Raw genomic sequence first — 13,424 nt, forward strand, 5'->3', positions numbered from 1 at the left:
TTTGTCTTGGTTCTTTTCTTTTCCAGTGTGCGGCCATATAATACTAATGAGCTGCTAATGCAGTTCGTCGAGTTCGAGCTGGTTTGGGACTGCTCGGTCGTTGTGATGTTGACGTTTCGATAGCTCCGCTTCTCTTTCTAGCCAAAGAGGTAGCCTCAAGATTCCGGAACTCGATTCTTTCACCTGCTGACTGGTTAGCAATGTCTTGCAATTTGATTGGGCCGGGTTAAAACCGTTCCAGTACCTTGCGATCTCTAGGTTGTCGCATTGCCTTGTCTGACTTGCGCCACTGAATAATAAGATATAGTGGCGAGGGCTTTACGAGCAACCGCCTGTAGCTTTTCCTGCCTGTCATCTTGGAAATGGATTCGCCGTCGTTTTGTGGTGCGGGTAACAATCGGCCACTGAATAATAGGATCTAGTGGCGAGGGCTTTGCGAGCCACCGTCCGTGGTTTTTCCTGCTTGTCATCTTGGAAATGGATTTGCCGTCGTTTTGCGATGCGGGCAACAATCGCTTCGCTTGGCGAAACAAGGGGGACGATCCTAGTCAGGTAACGTATCTGGAACTGGAAAGCCAAATGTATGCAGGCAATAATCGGTCCAATTCGCACGAACTTGTAGTCGGGCCAAAACATATTTTAAGCTTCTCACCACTCTAAGTTGATCGAGGACCATTTGACTTCGAGAGTCATGAAGCCACCCTGCGTCGTTCTTGGTTGCAATATGTCTTGTGGGCTCCAGAAACTGATGCCTCTTTCTCATGATAACATCGTGCCAAACATGAACCCCAATATTACCTGCACCAAATTAACTCAGAAGCAGGTGAGCTACCAGCCTACCATATCAGACAATTGATAACAGGTCGTTAAAATTTTTAGCTGCATTGTGGCATAGTCCATTATGTTGGAGTAATGGACGGTGAAGATCCCAAAATATGATTACCATTGAGCTGTACTGGGTATTGAAATGCCTCCACTTACGGGTTGGAAAAAATTGCAGTATCTTACCGGAGTTCTGGTCGTTTATATGCTTCCTTCCCTCCGAAAATCAACTCTTATAGAGAAGGAGCAGCCTGAGTCAATACTTACTGCAAGAATGGGCAAGTAAAATCAGTTTTAGTAAGGGCTTGGGGTTTCCGATTTGATGCGGAAAACATTCTGGCATTTGCAGGCTGCCAAAAAACAGGAACTAAGAAAGAATGACGGTTCGACCAGGATATGACAACAGGATAGTGTTAAATCCTCACTGTAAGCCAGAGTATACGTTATGTATCGCATCAAAAAAGGTTATAACACATTCAGTTCCAACTTCCAAGACCAAAATCTGTACCGTTTCTTCTGTAACAACGAGATTAAACAGGCAGTGGACAGATCATTCCTTCACACACACAAAAAAAAAGCAAGTAATCCACAACGTCTTCTGCCAGCACGATCAATGTCTCCACATATTCAGTTCCGATCTTAAACAGGTAACTAGTTGGGAGCACTGTCTGTATAAGGAGCTGACGCTTCATTTAAGGGGTCGTCTAAGACCCGGGATCTACAAAAGGCCAACTAAAGACTTTAAGTAAATTCGTAGGGCTACAAAGAACTCGTATAAAGCAGCTAATGACTTGAAAGGAAGATAAGGGAAAAACAAACCATGTAACGGTAGCAACAATGTAACAGTAATAATGATAAAGTATGATAAAAGTTCCAACAGTTCCCCAATTTGCCATCAAATCTGGAACCTGATGTTGGCACCAGTTCATAATAAAAGTCAAAGTGAAAGCCCCCTATGACAAAGCAATTTCAGTCAAGCAACGAGTCAACGACTGATCTACCATTTAGCATTATGTTAATTTGCTTTCTCGAGTAACCAAACACATGGAGAGAGAACTGGTACTCAGGATCCAACTCGCACCTCTATTTATGTTATCAGGATAGTCATAAAAAGCTCTCAGATAGAAAAGTAACTTTAACAAAATACACCCAATCTCAAAACAAATTACATATAAAGATTATAACATGTCCCCTTCTACCTCTTTACATGTTAAAGCTCTACAATATTTTCTAGGAGCGATTACAAATTACCGAAACTAGTATGCTGCTATATATATATATATATATATATATATATATATATAATCTGGAAAAATTCATGTGTAAAGTTCCAGCCATTGCTGTCAAGGTTCGTCTTTCTTTCATAGGTGATGCAAGATGGAAGCATAATCAAATCATGTAATTGGATCTAGTTAGACTTTTGGTACTTGTTAAACGGATCCAGATCCGCAATCCATCACTTTCTCTATATAAAGGGACATGGGTCATTTTGTAACACAGTCATTCAGTTGAAAGAAATGAAAAGCAAGCTGTTTTGGTTAGTTTTCCTAGTTTTCTATGTTCTTCTTGTTCGTTAGATATTTGCTTGAGTTTTAGTTAGTTTAAGTTTAGTTTTAGGTTAGTTTTGAGTGCAGTTGGATTAAGATTCCTTAATCTTAATTATATTACATGAATTTGGTATCAGAGCGAGGATTTTACAAACATGAAAGACCAAATCTTGCTGCCGACAGTAGCAAGGCAGGAATCTGATTTATCTTGTTTAAGACAATAAGTTGCTGCTTTTACAAGAAAAGTGGATGGATTGGAAGCCTCTCTCGATAGATTAATGGAAGAATTTAGAGAAATGTTCCGTCCGGCTCTGCAGAACGTGCAAATCGTTCATGGACTTGCTGTTGCAGACACCATCAGAGTCCCCCTGCGTTCGCCTAAAAGAAGAGGAGAACCAGCTGCTTTGTCTTCTTTCCATCGACAAACGGAATCTACAGCCGCAGGTTGACTGGAGGTGAGGAGTCCGGCAACCATTTCTTCGACTAGTGTGAAGATTAACAGCTAGAAAGTTGTTGATCCATGCTCGATTTGGGGGCAGAGGGTGTTGGAGACAACTGTCGGTCGTCAGTATGCTGGAATGCAATGGCAAACCTTCCTTTAACTCAACAGCCTACGCCACCAGCAGCCAGCCTTGCCGTCGCCGTGGGTGGGCGGCCGGTGGCATGGGAGATGATGGGGACTCGGTTCCCAACCGGAGGAAGTGCGGAAAACGCAGTCGACAGTAGCAGAACCTTCACCTTTCCGCCTGCTCGTGTGAGAGACCTGGTGGCCCCGCCATCCAAACCAGCTCCGCCCATGGAATCGTCGCCCGCTGATAGCTGCCTTCTGCCCTCAGACGGGATGGTTGGGCGGCGGTGGGTGCCCTGATTCCGCCCTCTGGTTTGCCCCTTCCACCTCTGTTTGAGGCAGAAAGAGGGAAACTCGAGCGGCACCTCGAGCTACCGCTCGAGGGCTTGGGTCGGTCCCTTTTGGGACCGGTTCAACCTGAACCGGGATTTGGATCTGGTTCAGACCCGTATCGCCTGATTCACGGGTATAAAGGTTTGAATCTAGATCCAAACCAGTTCGTTCCATCATTTAAGACTGGATATGATTTGGGAATGCCCATAAATCATGTCCAAGCTCGGGTTCCTTCTATTAAGCCACCGTCGAAGCCACCACCTTGATCATCATTAGAAGCAGACACCACTTTAACATCTGAGCGGTGAAACCTTTTGTTTAGCAGATCCAAACTTTGTCCAAACTCTCCAAGGTGAAGAATCATTTTGGCAGAATGAAAGATTTAAACTCGTCAAGGGTGACCCTTCTTCAACTAGGGGAGTCTGATGCAAGATGGAAGCATAATCAAATCATGTAATTGGATCTATTTAGATTTTTGGTACTTGTTAAACGGATCCAGAACCACAATCCATCACTTTCTCTATATAAAGGGACGTGGGTCATTTTGTAACACAGTCATTCAGTTGAAAGAAATGAAAAGCAAGTTGTTTTGGTTAGTTTTCCTAGTTTTCTCAGTTCTTCTTGTTCGTTAGATATTTGCTTGAGTTTTAGTTAGTTTAAGTTTAGTTTTAGGTTAGTTGTGAGTGCAGTTGGACTAAGATTCCTTCATCTTAATTATATTGCATCAATAGGTTTACAAGAAACATAACACAAGAGTATGGAAATAGGTTGTGCAACAGTAATATCAAGAACTCAAAGTATGACAATAGGTTTTGTAACCTTAATCTTAAAAGGATAAAAAAATGTACCTCAACACCACAAGGACCAATGCGATTACGAGAAATGAAGTTGAGCACAAGAGAAGCAAATTCATCATGAGCATCTTCCTGCAGATATTAAATCTTATAAACCAGTACTCAGAAACAACAATCTCAAAATTGGTAAGGTCCTTTGCAGTACGAACCTGAATTGCATGTCCAGTATACCGCACGACAACCATTTGAAACTTCCCTTGCATCTGGCCAATGGTTAAGATTCTGCACATAAGTACATAATTAATTTACTTTCTACTATTTCAATGAATAGGAGGCCTGTGTTTGCGAATAATGCCAAGTAACGACTTCCTTGCAGATTGGTAGCAAGGGAAAATAGTTGATAGAAAGAGATTTGAATAATGTGGAAGCATTCTGCCTTAGAGTGAAGCATCCATGCAAGCAGGTGTGGACAAAGCAGAAGCAAGAATGTCAGCTTGAGTAAATCATGTGAGTTGTTCAGTAGAGGAGAAACTTGAACCAGAAAGACAATTAGTGGGTAAGAAATCTTCGATCATAACCAACTTCAATCTTTTGGAACAGAATGTCACTTTTAGATTGTTAAAATTCGAACACAATAAAGAGGAATATCTGCAGTTACTTTCCTAGAAAAGATCTAGTTTACTGTTTCAGATCCTTCAGCTTTCCATTGTTAAAATGTTGAACCAAGGCAACTCATTTAACTTTACTATACGACATGTTGGACCCTGGACAAGCCTACTGCATTGACGCCAGTAACAGAAAGCCTTTGGCGCCTCTAACGGCTTGTTTGGTTGGAGGAAAAGGGAGGGAAAGGAAGGAATTGAGCAATCCCTCCTTTGTTTGGTTGGCTAATTAGAAAGGAGGAAAAAGGAGAAAGTTTGTTTGGCTGTGAGGGAAGGGAAAGGAAAGGGACAGAAAGGGAAGGATAGTGTAGTGTAAATCCAATCCCTCCAAAATTGGAGGGATTGAGAAGGAAAAGAAAGAAAGGGAAGAGGAAGAGTTTTTTTTTTTTGCCCACAATACCCCTTCATGAGGACCCACGTCTGGAAGAAGAAACAGAAGAAGAAGGCCTCAAGCAAGGAAGAGCAAAGGAGAAAAAAAAAAACAAAGAAGAAGAAGAAGAAGAAAAGGAAGAGGAAGGCCTCCCATCTGCTGCAAGGAAGGTGCGTTTTTCTTCCATCGCCCGCTGCATCCATAACTCCTCCATGCTAATTGACATCAGGCTACCAGGTGAAAAAAATTCATGTATCATGGGACTCAAATCAAAGATAGTCACCAGAAAATGACCACCTACAAGAGGCCCCAATATATATATATTTTTTTCTAATGACATGAAAAAGGGGGGGAAAGGAAGAAAGTACCAATGGATGCAGTAAGCTAAGCAATAACTTTTTCTTTAACCCTTCAGCATAATGACTTGACATGTTAGTGGTTCGAAAAACAGTTTACTTAGATCAAACAACATTGCATCCATGGAATCAGCTAAGGCAATGAAAATGGAACCCGTGTCTTAATTTTCATTGGAAATGGTTCAATGCAATTAGCCATTCATTACTACGGATAGTTGGATATGGAATCTTTTGGTTGAGCACTGACAGCAAAGGAAGTTTCTAGAGATTAAGTCACAAAGGTTCTGCATGTATGTGTAAACTGTAAATAGGTCAAACAATGAGCATTCTTTTATAATTTTCTGAAAAATGTATAAATTCTCTCTATCTCTATGTCACAACCATTTTCCCCTCCATCCCAACCCAATCCTTGACACCCACATCAAGATAGAAAAATGCCCCTAATGCAAGAAGGAACCATATATAAATATACAATCAAGACCATGAAGAAAGCAAAAGATTACACAACCACCTTCTTAACAGATAATAGATTTTTCTGTGTGTGCACATTTTAATTATTCATTCATGTAAAGTTTGTATCCATAAAGACGTAGCAGGTGTCTAACAATATATCCACATAACTTTCAACTGTTCATTCTTTTACAGTTTGCATCCACAAAGAAGTAGCAGGTGTTTAAAAATATATCCACTCAAACTAAAGAGAAGAAGACAGAAATTTAACTTATCCAATCTGTCGGTTCCTGCCAGCAATAACAGCTTTGGCACTGGACATGAAAGAAACTTGTCTGAAAGCCCTTCGTACCTGTTGCAGAGAATAAGATGCTTTCAAGTATGCATGCGCATCCAGATATGCAACACAAATGGGAAAACATGCAAAGAGAACGCTACATGGAAGGGACTCTCTTTTAATTAGCAATACATGCCACAAAATTCAGCGAGTGAGATGTAAACGCAAGAAAAGAAGGGAGAAAGAAGAAAAAGTGTTTAACGTGGTTCAGCCGAAGCCTACATCCACGACTCTGCACTCTCTTAATGAACTTTGAGAGGTGCATGTTCCCTTATATTAGGACTTGCATTACATATCGTGTACTCATCTTTCTTAATCAAGTCCCTGATTTTTGGGACGTTAGTTACATTTGGTCTCTCAACTTTAGAATGTTTATCTCTACCTGTTATAGATAGAGATTCACCAAAATTGCAGGATTTTTGGAAGGTAGATCTATTGTTCACACCAGTTGCTCTTTCTCTATCATGAGCTTCAACATGAGAGAGTAGTAACAGTAACAATCATCATACAAGACATTGGCATGGTCATAGACAGAAAAGCAAGATCCCAAAGAAGTACAACATTATCACAATGCTCATCTTTGTTGGACTTCCAGAAGACATACTCACCTGTTAAGGCAATTTCAATGGGATAATGATGATGAAAAAAAACTCATAAATTGTAATGCCATAGAAAGAAGCTCTTGTAGCACAAAATCAAGAAACATATTTTAAGACATAGCCACTACCGAATTTCCAGCTATATAGTAGGTCACTGATTTTGGAAGAAAGAAGTTTCCAAATGAACTGAGGTTCTAAAAGAGGAGGAAGTATGAAACACACCAATTTGTCATCCCATAGAAGCTGACATCTAACAAGAGGGAAAAAACGCCAACCCAGATAATGATTGTTGAAACTGACAAGACCACAGGAACCTGGAACAAGATGAACATACAAGTGCTAACTCACCCATATAAAGCTTTTCACTCAGTTATGATACCCAGAAAGATTGACTCCCCAGGTTCAAAATTTTCAATAATAGTGTTATTCCTAGTCAAAGTCACAGACCTTGGCGGCTAGCACTACCTTTAAAGTTTATCTATATATAGCGTATTATCTACACCACATTGGGCCTCAAATGGCTAAGTTTAAACCTTAGAGTTATAGGCTTCAACACACTCAGAAGCATAGAAGAAAAGCAGGAGGAGGAGGAGGACAAAGAAGAAAAGAAAGAAAAAACAGGAGGAAGAAGAAAAATGATGAAAAAGAAGAAAAGGAGGAAACTGGAAAAAATAAGAGAGCTATCTAATTTGATTACCTTTTTCTGGACAAATTTGAAAATAGTCTTTTCATTGACTCCACTAGACTCTATTTTGTTTGAACAACACCCATGCCTAAATAGGTTGTGAGGATGTTTCTGCCTTTTAAGTGCACATCCATATTACATGCCTGATATTGTGGAAAATCATACAGAATGAAAAACATCCTGCAAAAAAGCTGCCACTAAGGTGTGCAATTTTTGAAGCAAAATTATGTCAAATCTGCAGGCACTATTTCAAATACAAATGAAATAAACCATTCAAAAAACCATCTCTCGGAAAAAAAAACTCTTTTTTTGACAAGAAAAATTAGCACTCACACAAAAATGGGTGACACAATCATATCGACATGGCTGCAATTGGCGAAGGTATTGGATATGGTAAAACATATTTTAGTATTATTTATATTTGAAAGCATACATAATATATAAATACATAATAAAAATATATTTATATAGAGATACAGATGGATCGGCCCAGCAACCCAGTTTTTCAAAATTGAACTGAACCTGTACCCACACCCATGTGACATGTCCAGCAATTCTAGGCATCCCAATATCAAAATCCTTCAGCAACATAATCAACAGAAAACAACATTTCAATGACTAAATTTCCTATTTCATTATTTGAGAAAAGAATCCATATGAAAAGCAAGTATCTTATAAGTCATGGTAACAGATGTAGTAAGTCTCAAGGAAGAACAAAAAAGATGATCCTGCCTTACCAGCCTTTCCAGTATTTCTCAGTTTCTTCTAGAGGTGTCCGATATGTGTAACTGCAACATACCTTCAAATTTAGGGATACAACTTCTCACCTATAGGTAGACATATAATGGAAACACAACATGACAATTATAAAGAAGAAAGCAAAGTACAGAAATACACATGATACCAGTTTTTTGCTTCATTATAAGTTAAAGTTGATGGAACTGAAATACGAGCAGACTCGATATTCCTCAAAGAGCCTCCTCTGACGCTCCATTCAATCTATGACAACAATTGGTGAAAACAGACAATAAAACAAAATCTTTGATCTAAGAGTGCTCAAAAAACTAAATTCTCTCGAAAAAACCAGAAAGATGAAACAAAGCCCTCTCAACTAGACAAATGCAATAGGCAGCTTCACAAAAAGAAAAATATTGGAAAAAGCAACGAAGGAATGGACTATGGAGTATTATGAACTGTACATACTGCTTTTTCAATTGTACGAAAATGCTGTGGCCTATTTGAAAGAATTTTCTGCATATGGATCAAAGATGCCATTGCAGTCCCCTGCATTTTTGAGATTATGTAAGCGATGAAGCAAACTGTAAATGTAACTATTTAATTGTCATAAAACTGGAAACACAAACCTCTACCACGTCAACCACAACTAATCCTTGCAAATTTGAAATCATTTTCTTCGCCGACAAATGCACAGCAACAGATCCTCCCATGCTGCAATCAAATCTCAAGAAATTAATATCAGCCTTTGTTTCATACTCACTTTTGCGGGAAGGATATACTTATTATATAAAGGAACGAATAAGTGTCAGCATGAACATAAAGCATGTTATTTTCTCATTTGGTCAGCAAGAAGGATTGTGATTACAGGGCATAACTTGTTGAAGCCAGGGTTAGAAGATAACTAAACTTAGATGGCGACATCATACTTTTCACTGAAGAGAACACATCATGACTCAGATGAAACAAAACATAAACTTAATGAATACCCATAAGAACTTTCTTCATGCTTCATAGATCTCATAAGCACATTCACACGTGTGTAAACAAACAAATATTCAAGAGAACCACTATAGCAAATGAGACTTTCCAGAACTTATAAAATACTGCCTTTGTCAGTCACTGGTTTTCCAAGGGAAATTTTGACACAACTTGGTAATGAAAAGCACTTAAATGTTCGATCCCCGTCCTCTAAAAAATGTACCTTTTTTTGCCATTTCCTAAAGACATTATTGCAAGAGTAGAGTTTATAAGTTTCTGATGTGAGTCTATCCGACAAAATTTGTGAGAAAATGAAATTTCTGTAATCATCATAAAGTTATACTTGAATTGTGTCCAAAAAAGACATTATCATCACCAAAGCTTATAATACATGAATCACCTCATATGGGCACTACCTGGCTTCAGTATAATTAACAAGCTATTTTTTTAAGGCAAGCTATCAAGATAATCATTTTCTTAAAGTCATCTTCCAAAAACATGATTTGCTAGACCTTTGCTGAACCTTAGTAGGTAGCTAATAAAGTTATTTTGAAAAAATTGTCTGAAGTTCTCTATGCCTATAATAAAAACAGAAATTCAGGGAACCCCAGAAGGAAATCAATAACAAATGCTCTCTAACCAATAGAAGCATATCCTGCTTGCTCAGATTACTACTGGAACACATGGTTTGAAAGCCAGTACTCAGGACTTTGACTTGAATCTCAAGTCAACTCGGTGACTTGGCCTAGTTTTGAAGACTTCACTTTTTGCATGGTAATGGTGTTTTTCATTTATGATATCGTTGATATATTATACATAATATGTATAATAATGTGTATGCTTATATAAAGTATAAACTGCAAATTTTATTAACCTGTTTGCTACAATATACATAATCCAGCTATATATATATATATGTATATATATATATATACAATTTCCAAAGTTTATCTGTGTAACATACACACTTAACATTGTATATATGGAGTGACATAATAAAACCAACTAGTAACTCTGTTGACTCACCAAAGCTCAGCTGACCCAGCTGAAACTCGGATAACATGGCCAGATCTTGTTAGTTCCTGGTTTTTCTATTTCTTTGGCCATGTTGAGAACCACGTCACAGAGTCAACGTGGTGAAGCTTTAATCACTGGAACCGTCCCCTTTTACTAGGAGAATGGAACTTTTTCATTGCCGTACTTCCCTTGGACTTCTTCTATTCATCCAACCATTACAGACCTCATGTGAGACTGTCCCAATTTATTAGATTTCTTTAACAAGGAAATGAATGTAAAAAAAAAATAAGGAATATAAAAGATACAAGCATATCAAAACATTATCATGACTATTTTCTCCCTAGTTCCTCAAGTCTGATTTATAGCAAATTGGTATGTTGATAGCCACAACACGTAGTAAAGAGGACGAACCTGTGTCCAACCAGCACAATTGCAGGAAATGAATCACCATACAACACCTTCAAAACACTCACCACATCAGAGCAAAGGGTCTGCCAAAAATAGCCATGATCAGTAATTTATTGTTGAAGGATGTTGGCAAGTAGAAGATAGATAATCACCTCTATAGATAAGTCCCAGTCATTTTCGGTGAATGACTTCCCATGTCCTCTAAGATCCATGGCTACAACCCGAGCATTCTTCTTGATCTGACTTGCAGACAAGGCAAAGGAAAGCCTGGCAAGCAGAATTATAGTACGACATCAGAATAAAGAGAAAAGAAACCAAATCAACCCAACTCTGATCAATCAACTTTTTTGAAAAATCAGTTTGCTTGTTTGTAGTTTCATATGTAGGGCTAGCTAACATCAAAGAGCATTTGTTAGTTTGCTTGACTGGCATTCTTGTGGAATGCAGCACCACTAAGGTGGCAAATTTACTTTTTCGAGCTTTTGAATTGTTGAGCACTTAAGACAGTATACATGATCAAAATGAGAGACTTGCTTTGGAGATCCACATGTCTGAATGGTACTACACGGCAGAGTACACAAACAGGAGCAATGTCATCACTCAGGAACAAATGTTATTTGAATATAAATGCAGGTAATTAAAGCACTAGATATTTGACAAAGGAAAGCAATGAAAGCAGAAAAACATCATTACCCAGTATATCCACCCCCATGAATACAAAAAACAACAGGTCCATCGGATCCAGCAGAATATACATGGAAGACCTGGAAATGAAATTAGATTAAAAATGTGTTGTTTGATTCAGAGCTTTACATCAAACAATCACTAGGACTATTGGCTACTTACATCTGTTGTTCCAGGAATAGTAACATCTTCCTCTTTGTCAAAATACCCCGACCATTCCAGCGGTCCATACTTTTGAAGTGGAGTTCTATATTCACAACACAACAAGATAAATAAACCATTAACAAACATAATTTCTAAGAGAGAAAAGTTGATCAACAACAATTTTGGCTTAAGTACACAGAAGTTGTCCCATTCCTTTTTTATTTAATCCTGTTTCCTACAATTAAAATTTGCACCAGTCATATAAGGATATTGGTATGAGATACTTGCAAACTACTTTTTGGTGAAACAAAGTAAAATTTTGTGTAACATGGGAGAAGCAAGTTGCTTAAACAAAATATTCAATTAAGCAGGGAAAAAATGTGAAGGAGCAACATGGTTACATGGTTCTACATGTGAAGAAGACAAATAATATCTTGAATATTCAATCCTTGCTGAGAGACAAGGTAGCGAGGAAGGATTTTGATCCCCTCAAGAAGTCCCTGGAATTAACTGTAATAAAAGAAAGACATTTTGGATCTGTCCATGGCAAGTGAATTTAGGTTTTACAGTATGTCTGTTTTGCATTTTTTCTTCCATATACATATCAACTGCATTTCTCCCCTCTGTTGCTCCAGCATTGGAAGCATTTTATGAAATGGCAATGACGCAGATGATCCGTTCAAGTTCAGCCTTCTCCAAACGATGGCTAAGGTTGACCTGAACTTCTTAATCAAAACAATTATGACAAGCATATTGATGATGATGATGACAAATGAAACTGATGATCACGATGGTGCCAAAGCTGCTGATGACAATGACGACAATAATGATGCACCTACGTTACTTTTCACTTCTTGATAATCGAAATTAGTTAATTTAACCAATTTGCGAGAGTTTTCTTCTGTAGCTTCAGCGATTCCACAAGCTCAAACATGAAAGTCCAACGACGGCAATCAAAAGCATACTGAACAGTGGAAGCTCAGGGATCACACAAACGACATTCAATAGCCGATCCAAAGGTATCAAACATCAACCTTTCTCTTCTTCTCCTTTCTTCTCGAAGTATGCAGGAAAAGAACAGAAAACTGACTACATCGTAACTCCAAAATCAGAGATAATTCTAATCTGGAAAACGATTCAAGGACAATGATCACGAATTGGAGACTTCTCCTGTAACCTCCGACGTTCGACGAAATGAAACCACGCAAACGAAAGGAAGTCAAACGCAAAAAATAAAAGAAAAAGGGAAAGATCGTACTGAATCGGCGGACGATCGGGGACTGAAGAGAAGGCCGACGGAGGAGGGTTCGGCGGCGACTCTTCTTCAGCGTCCTCGGGGAGAGAGGAGAGTTCCTTGGCGTCCATGACTTCGATTTCGATCTCACGAGATTCGCTTCGACCCCTCAACGGGAACGGGACAAGCCTAATTTTCGCGCGAAATGGGAACTCGAAACGAGAACGCACAAAAGTAAATTGAAAGCAACGGGCGTAACCTGCTTTTATAGCCCCGGAACCGATACGAACAAATTCCCATGGGCATCCGAACTGGTACGATCAAATTCCTGAAGGAACCCGCAGCGATACGTGCAAATTTTCGGTCATCCAAACCGATGCGATCGAATTCCTATGGGGATCCGAATCGTGGGATAAATGCTCGTAGTCCGATTCGAATCGATTCCACCAGGAAACTGTGCATTGGTAGATTCGCTTACGGCTTATTTTACGCTTTTCATAGCATTTAATAATATTATTATTCTTTTCCAACCAATTCAAGTCCCTTTAATTTTTTGACATATTTACAATATTTTAAATTAAAAAAAATCAAAACTTTAACTTGCAATTTCTATTCAATTAAATAATTAAAAAACTCTTAATTTTAAAGGCATAACAAAAACATGTGCTAAATTTCAATTTGCTTATATTCTAAACTCC

At 38.6% G+C, this 13,424-nt stretch overlaps 1 protein-coding gene across 2 annotated transcripts; it reads right to left on the reverse strand.

Annotated features, from left to right (window-relative positions):
- Positions 1–435: 435 nt before the first annotated feature.
- On the reverse strand, positions 436–12,974 carry LOC116262134 (uncharacterized). 2 transcript variants are annotated; one of them, XM_031641249.2, is made up of 13 exons: positions 12,751–12,974; positions 11,511–11,595; positions 11,358–11,428; positions 10,817–10,931; positions 10,668–10,747; positions 8,888–8,972; positions 8,727–8,807; positions 8,428–8,522; positions 8,261–8,311; positions 6,174–6,254; positions 4,274–4,346; positions 4,119–4,196; positions 436–1,088 (listed from the first exon to the last, which is right to left on the reverse strand). In XM_031641249.2, exons 1-13 carry the CDS (start codon positions 12,855–12,857, stop codon positions 1,086–1,088), a joined length of 1,005 nt encoding a protein of 334 aa, XP_031497109.1. In that variant the 5' UTR covers positions 12,858–12,974; the 3' UTR covers positions 436–1,085. The 2 variants fall into 2 exon arrangements, with proteins under 2 accessions (XP_031497109.1, XP_031497102.1); XM_031641242.2 differs by lacking the exon at positions 436–1,088 and adding an exon at positions 1,218–1,540 and having other exon boundaries at positions 12,751–12,973.
- Between the last annotated feature and the right edge of the window lie 450 nt (positions 12,975–13,424).

The sequence above is a fragment of the Nymphaea colorata genome, chromosome 1, assembly GCF_008831285.2.
Source record: "Nymphaea colorata isolate Beijing-Zhang1983 chromosome 1, ASM883128v2, whole genome shotgun sequence".
NCBI lineage: Eukaryota > Viridiplantae > Streptophyta > Magnoliopsida > Nymphaeales > Nymphaeaceae > Nymphaea > Nymphaea colorata.